Source organism: Ischnura elegans, chromosome 7 (assembly GCF_921293095.1).
Source record: "Ischnura elegans chromosome 7, ioIscEleg1.1, whole genome shotgun sequence".
Lineage (NCBI taxonomy): Eukaryota > Metazoa > Arthropoda > Insecta > Odonata > Coenagrionidae > Ischnura > Ischnura elegans.
The window spans coordinates 86136048-86153716 of NC_060252.1; the positions used below are offsets into that span (position 1 = coordinate 86136048).

The 17669-nt window shown below is 38.8% G+C and overlaps 1 protein-coding gene across 1 annotated transcript; it reads left to right on the top strand.

Moving 5' to 3' along the window:
• Positions 1-410: 410 nt before the first annotated feature.
• On the top strand, positions 411-17147 carry LOC124162738 (farnesol dehydrogenase-like). The gene is made up of 7 exons (XM_046539365.1): positions 411-850; positions 4542-4714; positions 6302-6473; positions 7252-7387; positions 9409-9538; positions 12532-12681; positions 16819-17147. Exons 2-7 carry the CDS (start codon positions 4583-4585, stop codon positions 16876-16878), a joined length of 780 nt encoding a protein of 259 aa, XP_046395321.1. The 5' UTR covers positions 411-850; positions 4542-4582; the 3' UTR covers positions 16879-17147.
• The last annotated feature ends 522 nt before the right edge of the window (positions 17148-17669 follow it).

Below are 17669 nucleotides of genomic sequence, written 5' to 3' on the forward strand. Positions count from 1 at the left end.
AAGTTGAAATTCGAATGTGATGGAAGACGATATGTATTTGGTAGCATTTTTCCAGTCCTTGGGTGACAAATGAACCGTGGCTCTGGGATGAATTATGCGTCGCTGAACATGTTTTCGGTAGCAGTAGTTAATAAAGTATGAAGCAAGTGACACTAGATTGTTAATTATTTGTAAGGGGAAGAGTGCCGGATAGATTAAAGGTAGATCACCCAAGCAAATGCTAACTTATAATAATAAATTTATTGGGTCAATTGGAAACTTTTTCTCGCTTAGTTTAATAATGCTGCTAAAGTTTCTTTAAGAATGACGAAATTTGAGATAGTATGAGACCAAAGAAGACGTAACTCTGACATTATTTAGCTTTATTCAGCGTGTTGCTAATGGTTAATAACTCATGGTTTATCCAATATAATTCAATGCATAGGTAATTTGATGTGTTTCTGGATTCGTACCAAGTAAATAAATAAAATGCCGCATCCGTCTTTAATTGAGGTAGTAACAAATATGCGGTAAATACATAATACATAGACAATAAACATGGCGAAAGAATTATGTGGATCAGCAGCTGCAACAAATACTCTTTTTTCCTTTCCCTCGAAGACTATCTATATTCGAGCGCTCAAATTCAACAGTTTGGTTGATCAGATAGATAAGGTGATGATACGGAGAAATAATAGCAGACAAACAAGTGGTCAGCCTTTAATCAAAGAAGATACGGACCGGCTTTTCAGATAAAAATTTGATTGGCGATTCGTCGATCTGGCTTCGCAAGCGTAGAATTTTTCCCGAGTTCTTTGAATTAGCAGACCTGAAAGCCATATAGTTGGACGCTTAACTGGTTCTCAAACAGGTGCGTGATATCCATTTTAAGTGGGTACATGAAAATAACGGATAAGTGATCTTTTACCTTAGCCGTTTGTGATTAGGATAATGGTAGAGCTAGATTATTTGCAACTTGATCATATGAACGGTGCATTAAGCTGGTTACCTGCTAGTTTGTGAAGGAATTGGTGCATTAAATGGTTGGCAGCGGTCGATCATTCTTACGTTTACTTGACGTAATTCACGTCATAGGGAAATACCTAATATTCACTTTTTCTACACCGACAGTTTATTAACGACTGTAGTTTGGACTCTTACGTCATTATCAAGGACCTTGATAATGAAATTGAGCGACGGCAGAATTACGGCGGACACGTAAAACTCACCGCACAGTGGTCGAAAATGCCATACAGTCGGAAAAAATATCCCGAGGCAGAAATTTTTGGGTTTTTGCAATAGAAATCGTTTTTTTTTTTTTTTTTTTTTTAGGTTTTTGACACTCGTTGAACTCGATTATGACTTCATATTGCGCCAGTGGCTTTATTTAATTGCCATTTTTGACCCATAGTTATAGAAAATGAATCACTGGACGCCAAATTCCTTTGTAAACATGTTATAAAGATCGCTTAATACAAGTATTGCCTCAAAATAGGCCACTGGGGAGAGCATTTAGTTTTCGACTCGCATATTTTCAAAGAACTCCCGGGAGGCATATGATTTAATGGCGTTTTGCAATGGGAATGTCATTGCGCAGGTTAGCAGTGAAAAACATGTTGAAATCAGTGGCGGAAGCAGATGGGGGGCGAAGAAGGCGCCCCCCCCCCTTGTGGGGCCGCCCGTACTGCCAAACATTGCAGAACCGCAATTTAAACTTTATTGTATCATAAGATGACATTGTCTTGTATTTTTACATAATCATTTTAATTAAAACCTTCTTAAACTTTGAATGTGACTTAATTATTTTTATTACGATAAAAGTAAAGGTAACTCAAGGTATCTTTTGCGCCTCACCCCTTGAGTTTTTTCTGTATACGCTACTGGTTGAAATTGCGAGAATGCGAGCTTGGAATTAGAGCAGAGAGGCTATTTTGCCGTCTGTCATACACGCATTCTCGCATGCGTTCGAGCAATTCACCGCTTTGCACGATTTACTTATGATTGAGCCTTCGTGTACATACGTCAGATTGCGCAATGAAGTGCCCCGTGTATAACGGCTTTTAGAAATGGTCCCTCGGATCGATGTTCCATACTCTATTACGATTGCGTCACACATTGAAAATATTCGAGACGAAAGCATCTACAATCTCAGCTGCAAAACACTTAAATCCTTGCCGCCATCACATGACGAAATCCGTGCGTCCGTCGCCAGTCGGCTGACTGTCCAAGTGCGTTCTGGGCTATTTTTGCGATCATCATTCATTATATGTATTGTGTGTGTAATGTACAGTGGCGGATATATATGTGGGGCGCGCCCCCCCTTGCGGAGCCGCCGCCATTGCCTAACATTGTAGAACCACAATAGGGTAGTTTCCTTCATCAAAGAAAACCAAAGGCATTGATTGCGATTCGTTACCCACCATTAGTGTATTCATAATATGCAAGTTATTTGGTTTTACAAATTCCAGTGTAGACGAATGGCAATGGTCAATTTTATCCTCATTTGAAAAAGGCCAGATTGGCGCCCATGCGATGCCACTCCCGGTGACGTCACAGGGACCTAGTTTCTATACGAGTGGATAGGAGTTATACATCGTCTGAGATTACCAATGCATACATGAGGCACAGATCTCAGGGAAACATGTCTTAATAATCAACTATTAAAACTGCCAATGGTCGGTAAGTTTCCTTCGTTTGATAGGGTATTAGGTATAATCCTTATTTAAGCCAAGCGCTACCCGCTAGCAGGATACTCTGCTACCTGCCTGCATCGCAGCAAAGCACATACCCTCGCCCCAAGGTCACCTCACACGGCGAAAGCGGGAACCAGAATGACGTCACGCGGAGTTTTCCCATCATTCATACTTAGCCGTCGCGTTTTCGCGCGCTTGAAATTTTTCAATTTGCATTTAGTCGCGAAAAATAGATATCGTCATTTAAAAATCTAAAAGCGCGAAAAGCGTACTCCAGGAGTAATAATATTTCAATTCAGGCAAAAAAAAATAATAGGAAACCACCCTATTGTAACTTTTTTGTACCATAAGATGGCATTGCCTTGTGTAAGTGTATAATCAGTTTAAATAAAACATGCTTAAAATTTGCATGCGACTCATTTTTCATTAAGGTAAAATTAAAGGCAACTCAAGATATATTTTGCGCCCCCTCCTTGAGTTTTTTCTGTATCCGCTATTGGTAATGTATTAATCAGGGAAGTCACGCCGCGGCAAATCACACATCGGAAAATTTGGAACTAGCATTGCGGCACACTCTGCTTAATTTCTTGAACGAAAGTTTAATATCAGGCGTGTTCATTTCCATCTTCTGGCAGGCGCGTAGCCAGAAATTAGCTTAGGCGGAAAATTTGGTGGTATGAGGGTTGCCTACACTGATATTTTATAGTCAACTTGCACGCATCAGAAAAAAAATACAGTTCATTGAATCACCTGTATATTTAGTTTGCATAATGGCGAGAGTTGTACCTGCCATTGGCGCAGCGAGGGGAGGGGGGGGTTTTGGGGGATAAATCCCCCCCTTCAGCGCAGAGAAATTTTTAAGTTTAATCCATTGTACTTCATTGGAGATTGATATTACTAATAGAATAGTGTAAGGATTAATACAATATCCCTCAAAAAGCCGTAAAACTCACCATTTAGAACCATGTATCTTAAAATTCCGCAATTTATTAATCTCGCACCTACCGCTTATCCTGGTGGGTATTCCATACCTCCACACATCCCGGTATTAGTGGCACCCTTCGACCATATAAGCTAAGAAGCTTATATGGTCTAAAGTTGCACCTAAACCCCTCCCAGCCTTAATTCCAAGCTGCGCCCCTGGAATGCACAAGCACAATTTTCCTGCAATTGCTGGTACACGTGTACTCACACATTCTGTGCAGCTGAAGTGTCAACTAAGGTGCTAAAATGGTTTTAAAAAAACTTAAAAATAGTGAATTTTTAAGTTTTTTAAAACCATTTTAGAAGAGTCATATGAACAACATTTGAATCTCAAAAACTCCATTCTCAATAACTCGACAAGCCTGACACATTTTTTGGCTTTTAAAAAAGAAACAAAACATGAAGATGCACTGTATGTTTTCGCAAAAAGCTAATTTAATGTATGGTAATAATTATGCTGAAGGACAGAGCAGAGCATTTGTAGCTCTGATAAGACTGAAATTATATGTAAATAAATCCTAACTACCATTAAAATTTATTATAAATTAAAATAAAAAAATTGCTATAGTAGATTCAAATTATTTAATTGTCTTTAATTATTGGGGCTCCACCCCCAAACGAATTTTTGTGGGGGCTCGGGCCCCATCAGGCCCCATGGAGTCGGCGCCATAACAAAGTCATCAAAACAAGTGACACATTAAATGCCATTCATCACAGATAGCACCTTTTGGTGCCTGTGTTACTTGAAAGGAAAGAACCTCTTGAGTCTATGAATGAGTTCTATATGAGCAATCACTTTCCTCAATAGCATGACCATTTGCCCACCATGAGTCTTCTGAAAGTAAAATGCTTTGGTTGAAATGCTACCATTCTATTTCCCTGCAGTGGAATCTTGAAGAAGTTTTGGTCACTACCCAAAGCACAAAATGGAGAGATTGGAAGGCAAGATTGCAGTGGTTACAGGTGCAAGCGCCGGCATTGGCGCCTCAATAGCGACTGCATTGGTGGAACATGGGATGACCGTCATTGGCTTGGCCAGGAGAAGTGAAGCGGTGGAGGTGAGCTCTTTCAGTGGTGCAGCAATGGTTTGGGGGAATAAACTCCATCCCCCAGAACTCAGAGAAATTTTAAAATTTTATATTTAATTTTACTTAATTGGATAAATATTACTAATAGAATAGTGTAAAGATTGATAAAATATCCCTCAAAAAGCCCGTAAAACTCAAAACTTTGAACCATTTATCTTAAAAAATTTCTGGGGAGGGAACCCTCATCTCCCTTATCAATACCCTCCAGTATAAGTTGCTCCTAAAAACCCCCTAGCCTTAATTCCTAGCTGCATGCCTGAGCTCTTTGACAAATTGATAAATTATAGGCACGAATACGATGAATAAAATATTTATTATCCTACATGGCTACATGTTCCCTCCTATATGCCATTCCTGATGCTTTTGAGTCACTGTCACCAGTGGCGCAGTGAGAGGGGGTTTTGGGGGATAAACCCCCCCCCCCCAGAGCTCAGAGAAATTTTTCAGTTTAATCCATTTTACTCAATTGGATTGATATTACTAACAGAATAGTGTAAGGATTAATGAAATGTCCCTCAGAAAGCCGTAAAACTCACCATTTATCTTAAAATTCCGTAATTTATTAATCTCGCACCTACTGCTTATCCTGGTGGGTATTCCATACCCCCACACACCCCGGTATTAGTTGCACCTTAACCCCCCAGCCTTAATTCCTAGCTGCGCCCCTGACTGTCACTATCAGCTGATTGGTCCAGTGCCCCTCATCCTCTTTGTAACTCTCCTTGCAAGAGCCTAGGGAGAAACGTCACATGGAAACAATGGTTAAATGTGAATTTCTAGCAAAAAATTGCAGCCACATCAACAGGCCCATTTTACTCATGTGCATATTATGCTCTTTTGTAAATTTTGTATTGAAATAAATGATTAAAATGGACCATCCCAGTGTAAATTTGGTCTCTTGTAAGGAGAAAAAATTTACATTGCTTCAAATGGAAGTGGGAGCATTGAGATCAACTGGATAGAACATTTGGTTATTTTATTTTATTTTATTTTATTTTTTTAAATTTTATTTTATTAGCAAACCACCGGATACAGCTCTTATTGGCCATTTTACACCGGGGTGTTCAACAAATGTAACTAGTAAACGTACACAGACAACCATGCCCTGGACCGGGGAAACCTACCCAGGCGGGACTCGAACCCGCGACCTCTCGTTTGGCAGGCGAGAACGTTACCCCGCCGCCACCGAGGCCGGCGGAGGTTATCGAATTAAGGGGCCCAGGTTCAAACCAAACCATTGTTCTAACCTATAGGGAATTCTCCAACAAATTCTTCACAATGGGAGATGGTCAAGGATAAAAAACTGGTCCCCCTACCCTGAATTAGTGAGAAACGCTTAGATAACTTTGGCTTACTATTAGTCAGGGATGAGTTATACACTAACCCACCAGTGCCAACCAATAGAAATTGCAAATAAGAAACTTTGAACAGATAAGTTAAATAAAATGATGTTTATGCAGGAGAAATTTCTATTAGTAAGTAATGATTTCATGCTTATATAAAATATGTATTTTCACATTTCATCGTACATTAACATCAACAAACAACAACAAAAAGGAGTTGAGCAAAAGCCTGGTTGGGAAAAAGGGCAAACTACATGCCTTCAAGGCTGACATAAGCAAGGCTAATGATGTGGTGGAGGCATTTCAATGGATTCAGAAGACATTTGGCCCACCACAAGTCCTCATCAATAATGCTGGATATGCCCCATTTTCGTCCCTTTCCAACCGTGAGTACTACTGACCAAACTTGGGTATAAATATTTTAGCATTCAGAATTAGAATTGAATGATAAAAACTTCTGCACTTTTTACTTAACTGTAGTTGATTGAATCTTGATTGCTTACCATAAGATTGACTTGGGATGTAATTTCTTTTACTTAAATGTGGGCTATCAACCCCATTTTCTGCATGAAAAACTCTTTAAACTACTCTTCTAATCAATATAATGAATGATTTATCTGTAAGCTTACTTGTAACTTTTGTGACTAATCAGGCAGCAAGAAATGATTTTAGGAGGAGTCATGCACTTTGCCTAACATCTATGATGATTGGATATACAAATTTCTGACCTTAGAAAGCTGATATGTGCTTGGTTATTTCATGTGGTCATGGGTTACCATCACCATTTATGTATGTACTATGTTAGAAATGCCACTTTCAAACAATGATTTTCCTATTTCTCATACATTCCTGATGAATTCAAACATCATTTAAAATTAATATTCCTACAGAGTGCCGTGAGAACAATTTTGCGAGAGTGGAATTATGGTTGAAGACCATGAGCTTCTGAGAACTAAGAAAGCTTGGTATCGAGGAGATTTGTGCATTAATCCTGTCTGACAAATGTCTGTTGTTTCATCCCTTTCCACAGAATTAACTTCTCTTGGCAATTTAATGTCATTCATGCCACATTATGTGGGCTGAAGTGAAATTATTAAAAATTTTCACTAATATTTGCTATCATTACTTTTTCTCCAAATGCCATAAAATTCATCCTTGAGACAGTCCAGAGGGATGATTATGAAAAGATCCAGTTGTGCTTTGATACCAATGTGATGGGTGTCATCATGTGCACCAATGAGGCTATTAAACTTATGAAAGAAGGTGGAATCCATGATGGGCACATTGTCAACATCAACAGGTGGGCACACATAATTTTACTCATTCTTAATACATACATATATTATTTCCAAAATAAACTGAGATTTGTTAATTTTCCTTGATAGATACATCTTTGTCAATGAGGAATAACAACTTACATATTATCACCAGTCAATGGGGTAGCCAGGAATTTCATTTGGGGAGGGGGGGGGAAGGGTAAGAGGGGGGTCCAAAACCAGGTGGAGAAGTTTTTGAAAAATAGGGTACTTAAGTAGAGGGTTTTAAACTAATTTTAACACTTCCATTAATCAAAAAACTTAATTTTTCAAAGAAATATTTTGTGAATTCATGATTTTTCAATAAAAAGTTTTCTTGTAAGAAGAAAGTATGTAATTGTGATTTTATATTTTGTGGGTTCCGGACCCCACCGGGCCTTCCCCCTCGCTACACCACGGTCACTAGTGGCACATACAAATTCTCATTTTGGGGGAACTCAGGACCTCTCTCTTACATTCAACATTGAGGGTACTATAAAGAGGGATTTAGTGAATTAACGAGAAACCAGCAGAAGCCATACATTGATCAACCCCGTTCCTTGAGTTTCCTGTAAGCATGCATGTTCAATAAATCATCAATATTGCTCCAATTTTAGACTGCCAAAGAATTCAAAAGGCACAGTTGAGTTTTTCAGGCATATTTATCATGTCTCTGGGTATTTACACTACACTCAAGACATAACAACTTGATGGATGTGTTAAAATGGTATGTCTCCGGACATCACTTGCCATTGGTAATGAGAATAGCTAACACTTTCCCAAGAAAGCTATATGGTATTCCAGGGACGCAGCTAGGGCTAGAGGGGTTTCAGGCGCAACTAATACTGGGGTGCCTGGGGGTGTGGTATACCCACCAGGGTAAGCGGGAGGTGCAGGGGCCCTCCGCCAGAAAAACATTTAAGATAAATGGTTCAAAATGTTGAGTTTTACGGCCTTCTGATGGATATTTTGGTCATACTCACACTATTCTATAAGCAATATTAATCCAATTAAGTAAAATAGATTTAACTTAAAAATTTCTCTGAGCTCTGGGGGGGGTTTTATCCCCCAAAACCCCCCCTTGCTGCGCCACTGTGGTATTCTCTCACGAGAGGACTAACATTATCAGCCCCAAAGTAGAGGGCAACCTTGATAAAGAGAAGTAATCTTGCTTGTCAGGATTATTTTGAAATAATTCTCAATTTCAGCTGGTTGATTTCTACTCTTTGGATAAGCCTCAATCACTCAATCCCCAATGAAGATGTCCCCACGTGGGTTGCAACAATTTATTCTCTCTCAGTACAGATGCACACACAAAAATTATTAGAGAAATTAATGATTTTTATAGAATCTTTACTCTAATAAAGTATCATATATCATAATTCATCTTTTAAGAGCTTGCCTATACGGCTTCTTTCCTCCGGGTGAGGGTATGGGCATTTGACATGAGAAGTTCATACATATATTTCAAGAAATTCTCAATTTAGAACAGATATCTTTCATAGAAGCATGGAGAACACCAATTACAAACCTCAGTATAATTCCAATTGGTCAGAAATGATAAAATCAGAGAGATATTTTGTGGAACACAAAGGCATAAGAATAGCTTTTTCCCCTGTAAAATAAATCATGGTCGAACTCATGCTGCCAAATCTCTCGTGACGTGCACCATCAATTTTTAGTGTGTTTGTACAAGTTAAAAGCTTATGTTCTAACATCTCCCACCATACTGCAGCCAGTGGAGTAGTATGTAGATGTAGATGAACACATATTTAATGGAGAGCTATAGTTTACCTCCAAAAGCAACCTAATACTATGCATGTAATAAACTATCTCCCCACTCTTAGGCAACACCCATAACCTGAGTGGCTGGACCAATTTGCTCGTAAAATTTTTTTTATACGATATACCTAATTAAAAATATGTAATACAGCCTGAGAAGAATAAGTCATCGGAATTTTAAACTATGTATAATAATGCAGAAATATTTTTGTGCACTTACCTTTGTTTCAAAATGCCTTTACAGTGTAGTTGGCCATTACGTGACTAATAACACTGGATTCTTCGCCTACAATGCCTCGAAGAATGCACTCAGGGTCATCACTGAAGGACTTCGTCGTGAACTGGCGGAAGCCAAGTCAAAGATAAGAGTATCAGTAAGTACCATTCAAAAACTTTAGAACCTTTTATACATGGAGTCAAAGCAGGCCTGGAACTAGGGCTTGGCCAAGGAGGCATATGTGCCCTTGAGCAGCAGATTTCAGGGGGCAGCAAAATTTGCAAAATTTATTTAAAAGTTTAAATTTTAATTAAATTTTTAATGTAAGCTAAAAATTTTCTAATCAAATTATTTAACTATACTTATTATTTATTTTACAATAATGTTAATAAAATTTCTTAATTGCAAACATACAGTGAGTAATTTCAACTACAGCATCTAAAAAAAAATAGCTCACAGATGTAATATATTTTGTGTGTGGGATGAGAGTGGGGGGGAATCAGTGGCAGGGAGTGGCAAACTGATTTTTGCTGCCCAGCAAAACTCCTTGTAACTCCGGCCCTGAGTCAAAGGAACCAAAATTTCTTAACTTTGTAAATCAGAGGGTTTGTAAAAGGAATGTTGTCTTAACCCGCCAGCACCCAAAGTATTTTTCAAATCACACATCGTTCATTTTTATAAAATATGATACATATGAGCTCAACACAATGGACACAATCGGGGCGCAGCTAGGAATTAAGGCTGGGGGGGGGGTTTCAGGCGCAACTAATACTGGGGGGCTTGGGGTATTGCATACCCGCCAGGGTAAGTGGGAGGTGCAGGGGCCCTCCGCCGGAAAAAATTTAAGATAAATGGTGATTTTTACGGCCTTCCGCGGGATATTTGATTAATCCTCACACTATTCTATAAGCATATTAATCCAATTAAGTAAAATAGATTTAACTTAAACATTTCTTCGAGGTCTGGGGGGGGTTTTATCCCCCAAAATGCTGCGCCACTGGACTGAATAATAGAGGAAACCTTCTCCTACGTATTGTAACGGCAGCGCTAATTATCATTTAAGAGTAGCACTTGTCACAATTCCTACCCTTTCCTTTTTGTTACTATTTGAGTGTATTCGGTATAAATGTAATTGTTTCGTGTGTGCGTGTGAATAGCATTTTTTTTTAAATACCGCGCAAACAAGGTGAATCGCGACCCGACAGAGCGCGCTAGTGGAACCACTGCCCTCCCCTCCCTTCCCCTCTCACGAGACAGTCAGTGATGGGACACTCAACATCGGAGAGAGACAGCCAGTCTTTGAACCACTCAACATCGGAGAGAGACAGCCAGTCTTTGAACCACTCAACATCGGAGAGAGACGGTGGAGAGGAGTCGGTCGAAGAGTCATTGAACCACTCAACATCGGAGATAGACGGTGGAGAGGACGGTCGAGATTGATCGAGCCACCAACGTTGGAGAGAGGCGGTGGAGCATTGGAGCCACAGGCTACTGGAGATAGAGAGGAAGCACCTTGGCAACTCCTCAGTCGTCGGCTTGGAAAATGCAACGAGGAACCATCACGAGCGCATGAGAAGTCTACTCGGCCACGTCATCACCTCGTGTTCCCGAATAAGGTGCAGTAATCAACCGTGTCCCCACCACTGTCCCCGGTCGAAGCAGCGTCGAGAACGTTTCTCCCTCCTATCCCTCTCTTTTCCCATTGCAAGAAAGCGCTGGAACGATTAGTGAATCTTCAATCTCAAAAGTGCAGCAGAGGACTTTTTAAACCTTGCGAAAAGATTTAAATGCAGTTCATTTCAAGTTTACTTTTATGTTATCAAGCTGATTTTTGGTTTCTTTGTATTTTGTATTTGATCCTTGACAATCCGGCCCTACTAACATTTTTTTTTTCAAGTGCTACTCCCCATATTTTTGTATGTTAAATTTAATTATTGCGATCTTTGTCAATAAATGCATTTCTTGTGTTCGCAACCCAGGAATACGTGTGGTCTTTCACCCTCAACCTCCCCTTCCAATTATCCCGTACGTTTCGCATCCTCAAAATTACTCGTTTTTTACGTCGCCCCCGCTCTGAGGTGTTTCTTGCTCTATTTTATAACGGACGCAAACCCGTTCGTCACAGTATGTGCACCATAATGCACGCTAAAATTCATATATTATATGCATTGCAGGAGTATTGGCTCCGCACTGCACTGGGTGCCATATGACACCCGTGGGCGTTGACAGGTTAATGTGCATGTCACCTGGGAGGCATACTGAAAAATACCCTGAAAAATATCACTCCAATCACTATTCTATGGCTGGTAATTGAGTAAAAACTGGGACCTAAGTTGAGCATACACAATGTGTCCGGTGTGGAGTGATAAATATTAGAAGGTCAAAATGTGCACATCCATGATTGAATATTTAACCACCGATATGAGAACTCACAATAAAGCTGATACAAATAGTTAGACCACAATGATGACCATCAGACATTAATTTATCTCATCATCTGATAATCAACGTTGGACAACACTCCACCAAAACCAAAGCCCATGACGTGTGGCAAAAATAAAATGTTAAAGCTATTTTTTATCGTATTAGGAGATTATTTGGCAGCTGCATGTGAGCTTATTTTTTCTGAATAATGAACTTCAAGGCTTTCTTAAAGAAGATGATCAAATAGTCAGTGCTAATCTCTATTTGTTAAGATTAAATTGTTATTAAGCTGCAAAATAGTTAATAAACACATAATAAAACAAAATATAAACAGACCGCTTGCATAGCAAAGTATGTGTATATGGGTGTTCCCAGCAGGGAACACACATGAAGAAAAAGAAAATTTAGTAAAGCCCCCCCTAGAAGAAAAAGTATATTTAGTAAAAAGCAATATTTTTTAAACCCTAGAAAATTGATATTAGTGTAAAACATGTAATTAAAGTAAAAATATTTTTTTCGATGCAAATAATTTTAAAAACTAATAAATCGCTGTTGTAATTGCCGAGAAAAAATTGTTTTCCTCAAGCTTTTCTGTGTTGCAACTTGAACGACCACGGCTTGCCCCCCTCTAGTTTTGATCCTGGGTACGCCCTTGTATGTATAGGAAACTTCTTAAATGTTATGCATAGAAAATACAATTAACCTTTTAATGTTGAACCCTTTCAGAGCATCAGCCCTGGTTTTGTGACATCAGAGATGGGGATTAAAAGTGGAATTCCAAACCTAAATGAACTGATAGCAAAGCACCCCTTTCTTGACCCAAAAAATGTTGCCAGCAGTGTTATTCACGCCTTAAGTGCTCCTCCAAATGTTCAGGTAAAATTAATATGTACATGCATACTTATGTGGAAAAACTTCAACATATGAATAGAAAATGTTCAAGTGATCAAGGAAACAAGAGTAAATTGCAATCACTTAACAACTCTAGCTGAAACTAACAATCTAGTAGCCAAATGGACAATCATAACCTCTTATTTAAATTAGATTCCATATTTTAACCTTATAATAAGTTTTATTCATATTCCTTGGCTAAAAAAATTATGGTTAAAAACTGTTTATTGTACCACAATACTAATGTTTTCAGCACATTTGGGCACAGTTTTTAACTGTTGACAGAGTCTACACAGATTGTACCACACTGTCACTGACAAAAAACTATATATATTTGTGAAAATGCGGTACAAACGGTATACATTCAATAAACACCAGTTTTATGTGTACAATATAGTAGTGCAAGCAGTGTACATTAGGCCGGCCCTTATTTTTCAGAAATGCCAAAAGTTATGTTTTCCCAGTCTCAAAATGATTCAAATGAGGTTTATATTCACGTGTTAAAATTTGGTTACTTTAAAATAACGGCAACCCGTGCCCCAAGGGCCCCAAGTACTGAGGACCCTAAATTGAGTTTTTTGGGGCCGAAAAAGTGCTATCCTTATGTAAAACGTAAAAGTAAAGTACATTAGGGCCGATTTTCTGTTTGTTTTGACCTATCTCTAAGCGTTTACGAGATATCGTCCGTCGTAATGCAATCCATCCCCCAGGGCGCCACCTCGCACCGCAGCGCCGCTGAAGTACGGCCCTTACCACTTACTACAGACTTTCCCTCCACTCCCTCCCCTCCCTCGGCAAACACTTTGCTCATGATGACAAGATCTAGCATCTGAAGAAATAAGCTTACGTTAGAAAGAATTTAATTGCCATGACAATATTTCTAATCCAAGTGATCAATTTATTTTCACTCTGTCCATGAATTTCAGTATATATAAACCAAAATAAAATTCATTTTTAGTGTATTTCAAATATTTCACTGACTCACAATATTTGGCAATTAAAGTGTCTTTGCGCACGTTAGGGGTTGTGCTACCATGGAAAATCACACTTAGTAATTAATTTTGAAAGCTCTCTTTCGTTTATGTGACTGATTTAAAATCTTGAATTAGTTTCACCCCTCTCTCTGCACAATAATTTACCACTAGAGGACCCCGAATAATTTGTAAATCGTTCTAGGATGTTCATCCCATTCTCACATGGGCACATCAAAGAATGCAGTGCATATTTACAATGGATTAAATAGTTTTCTCGAATTGGTAGTGACAAAATTTGATATAGATACCTTAGTCAAGTTTTTTAATGTTTACAGAATGCCACAAGTGGTCTGAAAACCTCTTTTGTACTGCTTTCGCTATGTCCAGGTTAACACTTTCGTAATTAGCGAGTCCTTTTAGGAACTGCGGGTCACTGTTGGGAGCAGATGCACCACAAGGAGAACCACATCTTTTTCTTTCTTCTTGAATATATTAAAATCTGTTCCACCAATGTTGATGCTTAGTTTTCCGCGGCGTTGTCTAGTTGATGTCTCCATGTTTCTGGGTTTCACCGCGTGGAAATCCACGCGGTGAAACCCAGAAACATGGAGACATCATCTGTTCCACCAATAACTGCATTTCGTGCTCCTCTTTTAATGCGTAAGAGATTTACTTCTTCAGCCGAAGCACATTTATCCGTGAGATTAACTGCACTTTCCTCCTCGCACGTCAAAAATTCAATGGTAACTCTCCTTGCAATGTCAAACAAATCATCAAGTTTCGCTACGAAATATTCTCTTCTCTTCATCTCCACTGTAGTTCCCGCTCTCTCTCTATGTCGTCGCTCGTTCATCCATTCTTTGCGTAATTTTTCAATCGCCTTATTTTCCGTAAAATCAGGAATTCTCGCTTTGTACCATGGATGAAACGCGTTTCTTACGGTTTTCATGCTCTAAGTCTCATACATTTCCAAGCCATTAGGAAAAGAAACACACAGTACTATTCTCACTGTAGGTAACATTGAGCCAAGTATTTATTCACCTACTTTTCCAACCAGTTCAATGCCTGGATTTAGTCTTGATTTCATGCCTTTCCTTGTTGGCCTATTCTTAAAATGAACGTCACGTGTATTCATGATAAACTATGTAGTTATTTCACCACTTTTCTCCTTAAATCCTAAAAAAAACTCGTCACTTCCTATCCTTTGCACACTAAACACACGAATTAACTATTTCTCCACATTGATCCGTGAACTGACTGTCTAATATCTTCTTTCTTGAATATTTCTATCTACTATTGGAGCCCTGGAAGCCCTGCTCATTTCCTTCATTCCTGTATAATTCTCCGACACAACTGTATCACATTCTTATAATATATTGTACACAAAGAGCACTTTGGAACAAAGCATGGTGGAATGGTTCGCGGCCGTATGGTGGCAACAAATTAAGGTTTAAGGGCTTGGTACCCAGTACATACGACGGTGTTGAAGGGTTAAAATTGACATTGTAGGCTTTAACAACATTAATGATGACAGAAGAGGAACAGCCTGTTCAATTCTGTGCCGCTAGCATGTAAATCTTGTCATCAGGAGCAAAGTCTTTGCCGAAGGAGGGGAGGGGGTGGAGGGAAAGTCTGTAGTAAGTGGTAAGGGCCGTACTTCAGCGGCGCCGCGGTGCGAGGTGGTGCCCTGGGGGATGGATTGCATTACGACGGACGATATCTCGTAAACGCTTAGAGATAGGTCAAAACAAACAGAAAATCGGCCCTAATGGACTTTACTTTTACGTTTTACATAAGGATAGCACTTTTTTGGCCCCAAAAAACTCAATTTAGGGTCCTCAGTACTTAGGGCCCTTGGGGCACGGGTTGCCGTTATTTTAAAGTAACCAAATTTTAACACGTGAATATAAACCTTATTTGAATCATTTTGAGACTAGGAAAACATAACTTTTCGCATTTCCGAAAAATAAGGGCCGGCCTAATGTACATTCTATGTGCACCTTTCCCGCTCCCTTCATCTGGATTGTGCAGTTCTTTTGCTTTGAACCCTGGAGTCAGAGTTAACTCACAATTGTGATAGGCTAGGGAGGTACCTATCAGAGGTGGATACACATGGAGAGTGCAGGGGCCCCATTGCGGGGCTGCACACATTACGATTGGCACACATTGCCTAAAATTGCAGAATCACAATTGTAACTTTTTTATATCACAAGATGGCATTGAACATGTCTTGAATATGCATATTATCAGTTTAAATATAACTTTCTTAAACTTTGCATGTGACTTAATTATTTGTCAATATAATCCACTGATTTGGGAGTTACTTGGTGGAATGATGAAATGTTCATGGAGAAACAAAACCAAGAACTGTTCCGCAAAACTTTTTTTATTATTAGCTGAGACTAGTTTCGACGTCTATACCTCCACCTGTTTGTCTTGATAAAGACGGTATAGACATCGAAACTAGTTGACAGCCAATAATAAAAAAAAGTTTGTGGAACAGTACTTGGTTTTGTTTCACCATGAATAATTATTTGTCATTACGACAAAAGTAAAAGTAGCTCAAGATATCTTTTTTGCACCCTTCCATCCCCCCTTGAGTTTTGGAATTAGTAATCTTAATGAACTGATAGCAAAGCACTATCTTGACCCAAAAAAATGTTGGCAGCAGTGTTGTTCATGCCTTAAGTGCACCTCCAAATGATGAAATTAATACATGCATACTTATTGCAAAGCACCAAGCACAGAGTCAAATGAATTCTTGCTCAGTGAAAGGCTCAAGATTAAGTCTCTCGGTAGAAAACTGCCATTGAAGTCACGAATGTAAAAATAAAATTGTTTCACTCGCCAAAATGACTTGTAAGCTATTCTATGGCACCTAAAAATATTTTATCTTGGTTCTAAATTCTTATTATGAATAAAAAAAATGTAGGTACCTACTCATTTTCTGACCATGCTTAATTAAATATAAAAGAGAAAATATACACAAGAAGTGCCTTAGTTGAAACGTAAACTTTTGGAACCTATCACTTTTTAAAGATTACCATTAATTAAAAATTACAATAGTCGAATCTTGCTAAGGATAGATTACTGTGTATACTGTAAATGAAGTTGATCACCTAATTTCGAAATGCTTGTATACTTTCAGATTGCTGAGGTAGTGGTCCGTCCCCTTGGACCGGGGAAAGGGGAGAAAAATGAAAAATAATGGAAAAATCTTATATTTCTATTCAGAGAAAATGACAGTCAAAAACTAATACTCATAATGCATCCAATAAAAAAAAGAAAAAAAAACCTATTTCATCCTGATGTTTGAAATATTTAATGCTAGAGGCACCCAAACAACCAAGGAATGTACTTTGTGTCATTATTTCCAATTATTTTGATTAATTGATGTGCTTAATGTGAAGACAAAAAATAAATTTTATGTATGCACCAATAAATACCTGCCCAGTCAATAGTTAATGGCTGCATGAATGTACTCATAAGTCAATGAAAGGACATTAATTATTGCATATTATTAATATCCATTAAATAACATACAATATCATAGGCTGATTTAGGGGCAGTCACCTGCAGGGGCGCAGCTAGGAATTAAGGCTAGGGGGGTTTTAGGCACAACTAATACTAGGGAGATAGGGGGTATGGCATACCGGCCAGGAAAAGCTGGAGGTGCGGGGCCCTCCCCGGAAAAATTTTAAGATAAATGGTTCAAAATGGGGAATTTTACGTCCTCCTGAGGGACATTTTCATAATCCTTACATTATTCTATAAGTAATATTAATCCAATTATATAAAATGGATTAAACTTAAAAATTTCTCTGAGCTCTGGGGGGGGTTTTATCCCCCAAAACCCCCCCCTCGCTGCGCCACTGGTCACATGCTCCCCCCTCCCCCAGATGCTTATTACATATTCAAGATTTTGAATACGTACATGTAAAATGAGTTGCTCCAAAAGCCGTAAGGAGTTACACTTGTCTATTTTACACCAACCTGGAT

What these genes read in the sequence shown, in the direction of transcription:
- LOC124162738 (XM_046539365.1), top strand. Translation starts at nt 4,583, where the DNA reads ATGGAGAGATTGGAAGGCAAGATTGCAGTGGTTACAGGTGCAAGCGCC. An exon ending in ATTTTCGTCCCTTTCCAACC is followed by an intron (nt 6,474 to 7,251) that starts GTGAGTACTACT and finishes TCCTTGAGACAG; the next exon opens with TCCAGAGGGATGATTATGAA. An exon ending in GTGCTCCTCCAAATGTTCAG is followed by an intron (nt 12,682 to 16,818) that starts GTAAAATTAATA and finishes GTATACTTTCAG; the next exon opens with ATTGCTGAGGTAGTGGTCCG.